The sequence below is a fragment of the Barbatula barbatula genome (assembly GCF_947034865.1).
Source record: "Barbatula barbatula genome assembly, chromosome: 3".
Taxonomy (NCBI): Eukaryota; Metazoa; Chordata; class Actinopteri; order Cypriniformes; family Nemacheilidae; genus Barbatula; species Barbatula barbatula.
This window is the reverse complement of record NC_136764.1, coordinates 7,583,712-7,593,124: the sequence shown is the minus strand read 5'-3', so window position 1 is coordinate 7,593,124 and position 9,413 is coordinate 7,583,712. Positions and strand designations below refer to the sequence as shown.

Here is a 9,413-nt window from a genome sequence, read left to right as displayed (position 1 = left end):
CTAAATTTTAAAAAAGCAGATGATGGCATGGACAGTCCGCCAGAGAATCTTCAAAAAAAAGATGATGCCATCGACAGTTCTCCAGCGAAACTTGAAAAAAACGATGATGGCATGGACTGTCCTCCAGTCAACCCTCAAAAGCCAGATAAAGTCATGGAAAGTCCTCCAGAGAATCTTCCAAAAATGTATAATGCCATGGAAAGACCTTCAGGGAATCATGAAAAACCAGCAGATGGTGTCACGGACAGTTCTCCAGTCGACAATCAAAAGCTAGATAAAGTCATGGACAATCCCCCACTTAGTCTTCAAAAGCCAGATAATGCCATGGAAAGTCCTGTGAATCGTCAAAAAACAGATGATGCCATGGACGGTTCTCCACTAAATCTTAAAAAAGCAGTTGATGGCATGGACAGTCCGCCAGAGAATCTTCAAAAAAAAGATGATGCAATCGACAGTTCTCCAGCGAAACTTGAAAAAACCGATGATGGCATGGACTGTCCTCCAGTCAACCCTCAAAAGCCAGATAAAGTCATGGAAAGTCCTCCAGAGAATCTTCAAAAAATTGATAATGCCATGGAAAGACCTTCAGGGAATCATGAAAAACCAGATGATGCCACTGACAGTTCTCCAGTCGACAATAAAAAGCCAGATAATGCCATGGAAAGTCCTGTGAATCGTCAAAAAACAGATGATGCCATGGACGGTTCTCCACTAAATCTTAAAAAAGCAGTTGATGGCATGGACGGTTCTCCACTAAATCTTAAAAAAGCAGATGATGGCATGGACAGTCCGCCAGAGAATCTTAAAAAAAAAGATGATGCCATCGACAGTTCTGCAGCGAAACTTGAAAAAAACGATGATGGCATGGACTGTCCTCCAGTCAACCCTCAAAAGCCAGATAGAGTCATGGAAAGTCCTCCAGAGAATCTTCCAAAAATGTATAATGCCATGGAAAGACCTTCAGGGAATCATGAAAAACCAGCAGATGGTGTCACGGACAGTTCTCCAGTCGACAATCAAAAGCTAGATAAAGTCATGGACAATCCCCCACTAAGTCTTCAAAAGCCAGATAATGCCATGGAAAGTCCTGTGAATCGTCAAAAAACAGATGATGCCATGGACGGTTCTCCACTAAATCTTAAAAAAGCAGTTGATGGCATGGACAGTCCGCCAGAGAATCTTCAAAAAAAAGATGATGCAATCGACAGTTCTCCAGCGAAACTTCAAAAAACAGATGATGGCATGGACTGTCCTTCAGTCAACCCTCAAAAGCCAGATAAAGTCATGGAAAGTCCTCCAGAGAATCTTCAAAAAATTGATAATGCCATGGAAAGACCTTCAGGGAATCATGAAAAACCAGATGATGCCACTGACAGTTCTCCAGTCGACAATAAAAAGCCAGATAATGCCATGGAAAGTCCTGTGAATCGTCAAAAAACAGATGATGCCATGGACGGTTCTCCACTAAATCTTAAAAAAACAGTTGATGCCATGGACGGTTCTCCACTAAATTTTAAAAAAGCAGATGATGGCATGGACAGTCCACCAGAGAATCTTCAAAAAAAAGATGATGCCATCGACAGTTCTCCAGCGAAACTTGAAAAAACCGATGATGGCATGGACTGTCCTCCAGTCAACCCTCAAAAGCCAGATAAAGTCATGGAAAGTCCTCCAGAGAATCTTCCAAAAATGTATAATGCCATGGAAAGACCTTCAGGGAATCATGAAAAACCAGCAGATGCTGTCACGGACAGTTCTCCAGTCGACAATCAAAAGCTAGATAAAGTCATGGACAATCCCCCACTAAGTCTTCAAAAGCCAGATAATGCCATGGAAAGTCCTGTGAATCGTCAAAAAACAGATGATGCCATGGACGGTTCTCCACTAAATCTTAAAAAAACAGATGATGGCATGGACAGTCCGCCAAAGAATCTTCAAAAAAAAGATGATGCAATCGACAGTTCTCCAGCGAAACTTCAAAAAACAGATGATGGCATGGACTGTCTTTCAGTCAACCCTCAAAAGCCAGATAAAGTCATGGAAAGTCCTCTAGAGAATCTTCAAAAAATTGATAATGCCATGGAAAGACCTTCAGGGAATCATGAAAAACCAGATGATGCCACTGACAGTTCTCCAGTCGACAATCAAAAGCCAGATAATGCCATGGAAAGTCCTGTGAATCGTCAAAAAACAGATGATGCCATGGACGGTTCTCCACTAAATCTTAAAAAAACAGTTGATGGCATGGACGGTTCTCCACTAAATTTTAAAAAAGCAGATGATGGCATGGACAGTCCGCCAGAGAATCTTCAAAAAAAAGATGATGCCATCGACAGTTCTCCAGCGAAACTTGAAAAAACCGATGATGGCATGGACTGTCCTCCAGTCAACCCTCAAAAGCCAGATAAAGTCATGGAAAGTCCTCCAGAGAATCTTCCAAAAATGTATAATGCCATGGAAAGACCTTCAGGGAATCATGAAAAACCAGCAGATGGTGTCACGGACAGTTCTCCAGTCGACAATCAAAAGCTAGATAAAGTCATGGACAATCCCCCACTAAGTCTTCAAAAGCCAGATAATGCCATGGAAAGTCCTGTGAATCGTCAAAAAACAGATGATGCCATGGACGGTTCTCCACTAAATCTTAAAAAAACAGATGATGGCATGGACAGTCCGCCAGAGAATCTTCAAAAAAAAGATGATGCAATCGACAGTTCTCCAGCGAAACTTCAAAAAACAGATGATGGCATGGACTGTCTTTCAGTCAACCCTCAAAAGCCAGATAAAGTCATGGAAAGTCCTCTAGAGAATCTTCAAAAAATTGATAATGCCATGGAAAGACCTTCAGGGAATCATGAAAAACCAGATGATGCCACTGACAGTTCTCCAGTCGACAATCAAAAGCCAGATAATGCCATGGAAAGTCCTGTGAATCGTCAAAAAACAGATGATGTCATGAAATCTTCTCTAGTAAGTCTTCAAGAATCAAATGATCTAATGAAATCTTCCCCAGTGAAACATTGATAACCAAATGTTAATACCTAATGCTTGTAGTAATGAATAAATGTTAAACAAGTAGATACAGTAGAGTTGTGGTTGTGGTGTGTGTCCACATACATTTGTATGTAGTGTTACTACATTTACAGTACCGGTCAAGTTTGGAAACACCTATAAATATTTTTTCATGGTTTTAGAATAATATAATACTCATGACCACGGTATAACATAATTATAAGTGTTGTAAATATGTGGCAAAATCATTTAAAAAAAAATATGAGCCATGTCAAAATATTCTTTAAATAAAATTTTTGTTTTCTAATTAAATAAATTCATATGGTGGCATTTTTGTCTGGAGAAGTAATTTCAGAGATCAACTTTTTTAAAGATCATTCGAAACATTCCTCTGAAGCGTTTCCAGACTTTTGACTGGTACTGTATGTACTGTAAATGCTTTATGATTAAATTGTATTGTAGTATTTAATATACATAATGTCTTTCTCCAGAATAATGTGACACAACTTGATCATACAACTGAAAGTATATCACATGTTCATTCAGGTAAGAATCTTTCATATCTCATATCAAAACATAGCAGATAATTAAATTGTTTTCATTTATTGATTCTGCTAAAATCAATGCAAATACTTTGGTGTTGCCAGATCCCAGGTTTCTCAATTTCACAGTTGCATTGTTTGGAAACTCTGCATCAGTCCAGTCTCGATGTGAAAATATTCTGCTGGGAGATAAACAATCCTGTGTTGAAACTCCTATTTATGAATTGCCTCTGAATGTTTTTTTTCAACATAAAGTGGGAATCTCCAGTATAATACTTTTTTCTCATAAAAGGTTTAGAAAAAGCTGAAAGCAGTGGTCACTTTAGATCACAGCCATGGATAAGCTCTGCCAAAGATGTGAATTTTACGGTAAGAAATATGTGAAATATATGTATAAATGTTGAAGACAAAAAAGTGCATATGTAGAATAAGTTGTGTGTGGTGTTATTGAATAACATACAGCACAGGTTAACATTCTTTTCATCAGTGATACTATTTTATGTAATTGATGTTTTTCAGCTTTTTGCAGAACGACTGATGGACAGACTTCATCTAGAAGGCAAACATCAAAAACTGAGACCAGCAGATTTTCTTCAGATAACTGAAAATCTACAGTCTGAGGAATTTTGTGCAGAGGAAAAATTCGCTCAAACCTTTTTACAAAAATTACTGATGTTGGACTACAGAGTGAAATGCATCAAGATTGGAGAGAACAATGAACAGAACAACACTCAACAAAGATGTCATGAGTCTCCTACAAGAGATGCTTTTTATGATATTTTTGGAGAAGCAGCTGAATCTGCTGATGAGACAAACACATTAGAGACTATTGACTTAATGGATGCTCAGATGGCTGTGTTTCATTGTGCTGATAGTTTCTTAAAGCAGCTCATGGTGACTAAACTCTCACAATGTCAGTTTGCTCTTCCTCTGCTTGTACCCAATCCATTCACACAACAGATTGAGTTTCCTCTCTGGACATTTCGACAAATCAAAAAGAGCTGGAAGACGACTGATGATAAAGGTCAAACCCAACCAGTCTACAGGGCAAAAACATCAATGGTGGCTTTCTTCAGGTTTGGCTCTGTGTCATCATCCAAGTCTCAGCTAATAAACAGTTTGATCAACGAGAAACATGACACGTTCTTCCACAGAAACTGTCCAGGCAGCAGCAGAACCAGAATACTGATGGACGGGGTGGTGGAGATCGCCTGGTACTGCCCATCTGGAGAGGAAACAGATACATTTCCTCAATGTGTTGCATTCTGTAATCTTCATGGTGATGCAGGAGTCAATGAGAAGCAGCTGGATATCATTACACAAATGTCTTCTGTAAATGTTGTAATTTTACCTCAACTAAACAAGAATAATCACGGCATGGCAAACATCCAAAGCTTATATCAGGCCTCAAAGCCACTCATTTGCCTTCTTACTGAGAATAATTCAGCTCTCACAGAAATGTGCCAAGGAAAATACAGAATAGGTTTGAGAGACCGAAATCAATCTGTTGTATTTGAAGAACTCAGAAAAGCTATCAATAAAGGATTCTCATCTTTAGAATCATCTTCCCTTTTCAAGCTTGAAGATGTGGCCAAACATTTAAATATCACAGTAGATGAGAAGACTGATGAGGACTGCAAGAGAGGAAAAGATGCAGCGCAGCAAATGATGAGTTTACTGAAGAATAAAGATCTGACAGAAATCAAAGAATTATTTCTGCCATGTCAGGGAAAACTGTGGCATCAGTGGTGCCAGAAGAATAAAGAACTACACAGGCCTACATTGAGTGAACTACATAAAGGTGAAAACATAGAAAAAAATAGAAGCGATAAGAAATTAGAAATGCTGAAAATCCGTGAACAGCAGCAAACATCTGGTATAAGTGAATTTATCCAAATCTTTACTCACCAACTGAACTCACAAGAAGAAATCGAGATGATGTATTTTCTGAAATGGCTTGGGATTCTACTGGATGATTTCACCACTGAAAGTGTTTCAGCACTTTATCGGGAATATGATGAAAAGTGGTCAGCAGTCTTAGATCTGAAAACGAAACATGACAAATCACAACAAATGAAAGCTGAACAAGAACTTGGGAGAATTTCTGAGAAACTACAAGCTGCAACCTTTGGTTTGGAGCACATACTAAGAGAGGTCGGTCAGATATATGAAGGATGTTCAACTGTAAAGAACAACAAGAAAAACCTAAAGATTGACTTCAGAACTCTTCCTGGTCTTGCAGCAAAGATGATGATATCTGGATTTCCACTGGAGCTGATGGATGGAGATGCTGCTCATGTTCCTCTGATCTGGGTTACTGCTGTTTTAGATGAACTCATCCAGAAACTGGGAGACAAGAGAGTCTTTGTGCTGTCAGTTTTAGGGATTCAGAGCTCTGGGAAATCCACAATGTTGAATGCCATGTTTGGTTTGCAGTTTGCTGTCAGTGCCGGCCGGTGCACCAGAGGAGCTTTCATGCAGCTGGTCAAAGTGTCAGAGGAGATGAAGATGAAAAAACAGCTGGAGTTTGACTATATTCTAGTTGTTGATACTGAGGGTCTTCGTGCTCTAGAACTGGCTGGAAAATCAACAAGAAATCATGACAATGAATTGGCCACATTTGTTGTTGGTCTTGGAAATATGACGTTAATAAACATCTTTGGAGAAAACACTGCTGAGATGCAGGACACTCTCCAGACAATTGTTCAGGCCTTCCTGAGGATGAAGAAGATTATATTGAATCCCAGCTGTATGTTTGTGCATCAGAATGTTTCAGATGTCACAGCTGGAGAGAAAAACATGGAAGGAAGGAGACGACAACAGAAGAATCTGGATGAGATGACAAAACTTGTTGCTAAAGAGGAGGACTGTAATACAGAGTTTTTCAATGATGTCATTGCATTTGATGTACAGAATGATGTGAAATATTTTTCACAGCTGTGGGAGGGAAGTCCACCTATGGCTCCACCAAACCCAAACTACAGCAGAAACATTAAAGAGCTGAAAGACACAATTCTCTTAAAAGCTTCTACAGCGAGCAGCATCACACTGTCACAGCTCAAAATGCGTATTAATGATCTTTGGAATGCACTGCTGAGTGAAAACTTTGTGTTCAGCTTCAAAAACACACTGGAAATTTCTGTATACAGAAAACTAGAAAGTAAATACATCAACTGGACTTTCAGTCTCAGGAGTGCCATGTTGAGAATTGAAGACAAATTCTACAACAGAATTGCAAATGGAAACATTGAGATTCAGGATAATGACCTGCTGGCTGAAATAAAAACAACTAAAGATGAGGTTGAAAAATCAATGAAGTCTTACTTTGATGAGGACAAAGACAAAGATATTCTGTGTCAATGGCGAGGAAGATTTGTAACACAAATGAAAGGTCTTAATGATGATCTGGTGAAGGAAACAAAAAGAAAATTGAATAAAGCAATTGAGCAGAAGAAAGCCAGGGAGAATCTCGATAAAAGAAGAACAGAGTATGAAAATACACTTTTCACTCGGAGCAAGGAATGTGCTGTGAGTCTTAAAAGTAAAGGAGGAGATGAACGCGTTCTGAAAAAGGAATTTAACATAATATGGAGTAAATGGGTCACTGAAATGACAGAAGATATTCCTCCACTGAAAGACTTTGATTTATGGGATGATGTCACTCAGGTTTTATCTGAAAACCATGAACCAACGTTTGTGAATCAGAGACTAAATCTGCAAGTCTTCAAACAGATTGTCAACAGAGGTGATTATGACGACTACATTATACTACAGAGACACCAAGAGCAATCTGATAGAACTGTATCAAGTCAACACAACATCCATAATGCTGAATACAATGAATCAGTGAGGCAACTGATTCATAATATAGTGCAGGAAACTAAGAAAATAATGGAAAAATTACCCGTCAGAAAACACGGCTATAATGTCAGTTACATTCAGGCAATAACAGACTGTGTGCAAAAGTCAGTACAGCAACATGAATTAGAAAACCAAAAATACAAACTAAAACGAGAGTTTATCACAGATCTCTGTCTCTATGTGTGTGACACTGCCATCAAGACATTTACTGAACTCCACAAAGAATTCAGGGAAACAAATGATCCAAGAATTTATCTTGAGAAGCAGAAAGCTCAATATTACAGCATCTTCAAGAATCACTGGTGTGGAGCAACAAACACAACAATACTGATCGATTTCATCTGCAGCAAACTTGAACCGTCAATCCTTGAAGCTGTTTACAACAAAACTGCAATTGATTTAGCAGCACAGATGAGAACTGACATACGAGCATTACGTGAGAACAGATCAAATCTGGAGAAACACATTCTGAAATCCCTCGCAGAAAAAGAGAACTTTGATCAATATATGCAATACATCCATCAACCCAAAGATCACTTCAAACAATTCATTAAAAATGAAGTGAAGAAATACTTCACCGAACAAAGTGAAATGATTGTAAACATTTTCAAAGGAAATCTAAAACAGAAAGAGCAGATTGTGAGTAATACTGTGCATGCAGTGACAGTGGAGGTCAAAAACAAGAGAGGAGATGGAAACATGTGGTATACAAGTTTCACTAAAACACTCACAAATGTGCTGAAATTCACAGGCGAGTCGTGTGTTAATCTCACTGAAGTTAAAGACTTGGATTTTCTTAAAAATCATTTGAGTAAAACTCTGAATGAAATGATGATAAAACTACAGAACAGTTTTACAAGCATTAATGACATTAAAATGGAAAAGTGCCAGAAGAAACCAGATGACATTTTGATCGATCACTTCTGTCAGTGCTGTTGGGTTCAGTGTCCGTTCTGTAAAGCCATCTGCACCAACTCGATGGAGAACCATTCTGGAGATCACAGTGTTCCTTTCCATCGTAGTACTGGACTGAATGGGCGCTTTTACAAAGGAACATCAAATATGGCTAATTGTTTCTGCACAACAGAAGTAGTGAGTGATAACTGGTTTCACTCAAATGATTCAGATGAAAAGATTTTCTGGAAAGAATACAGAAAAGGAGGCCCTGAATTAGTTAATTGGAGCATCACTCCTGACCTCTCTGAGCTGCCGTACTGGAAGTGGGTTTTGTGCAAATTCCAGAAAGATCTAGAAAAGCTCTACAACAAACAATTCCGGGAACATGGTGAGATTCCAGAGGACTGGAGGCGATACACAAAAGAGGACGCTATTGAGAGTTTGGATAAATACATCTAGCAAAGAATTTAAAAAGTAAATACTTTGTGTGTTTTAAATGTGTGAATGTAAAGAAATACAAACCACAGTAAATGCTATGGGATATGTTTACAGATTAATTCCATAGTTCAATATGAAACATTTAAAACATATGTATTTCAATGTTTAATACACTTTAACTAACTAGCTAATGAATACAGTGTCAGTACAGCCACATTATTTTAGTTTAAGGTAGACAAATCTTTTTGCTTTAATTTTAAAAAGATGCATCTCTTATTCGTTAAATAAAACAATACTCAGAAATAAATTGTGTTAATCTTTCTAAACAAGCAATTTACAAATTTTAATTTCTTTTTCATTTTAATAAGTGTATGTTTTACTAACCCTAATAAAATTTGTACTTATTCAGTTGTTTAAAGTGTAAGTTTTTATTTCTCATGTTTTACTCAAAAGTGTTTCTGTGGCTCGGCATAAGAGGATGTGTTTAGCCGAGTAAAATATCATAGGTTTAATTCCCAAAGAACAGCTATACCGTAAAATAAACATATACAGCAGCTTCAATGTAAGTCATTTTCGATAAAAGCATCTGCAAAATGTACAATGAAACCCTGACAGACAGAGACAGAGTCTTTGATTTAATTATGCTTTTTTTTATTAGAAATG

The 9,413-nt window shown here is 37.9% G+C and overlaps 1 protein-coding gene across 1 annotated transcript; it reads left to right on the top strand.

Annotated features, from left to right (window-relative positions):
• Positions 1–4,270: 4,270 nt before the first annotated feature.
• Positions 4,271–9,155, top strand: LOC306891943 (interferon-induced very large GTPase 1-like). Its single transcript, XM_079452589.1, has one exon. The coding sequence runs from the start codon at positions 4,392–4,394 to the stop codon at positions 8,769–8,771; it is 4,380 nt and encodes a 1,459-aa protein (XP_079308715.1). The 5' UTR covers positions 4,271–4,391; the 3' UTR covers positions 8,772–9,155.
• The last annotated feature ends 258 nt before the right edge of the window (positions 9,156–9,413 follow it).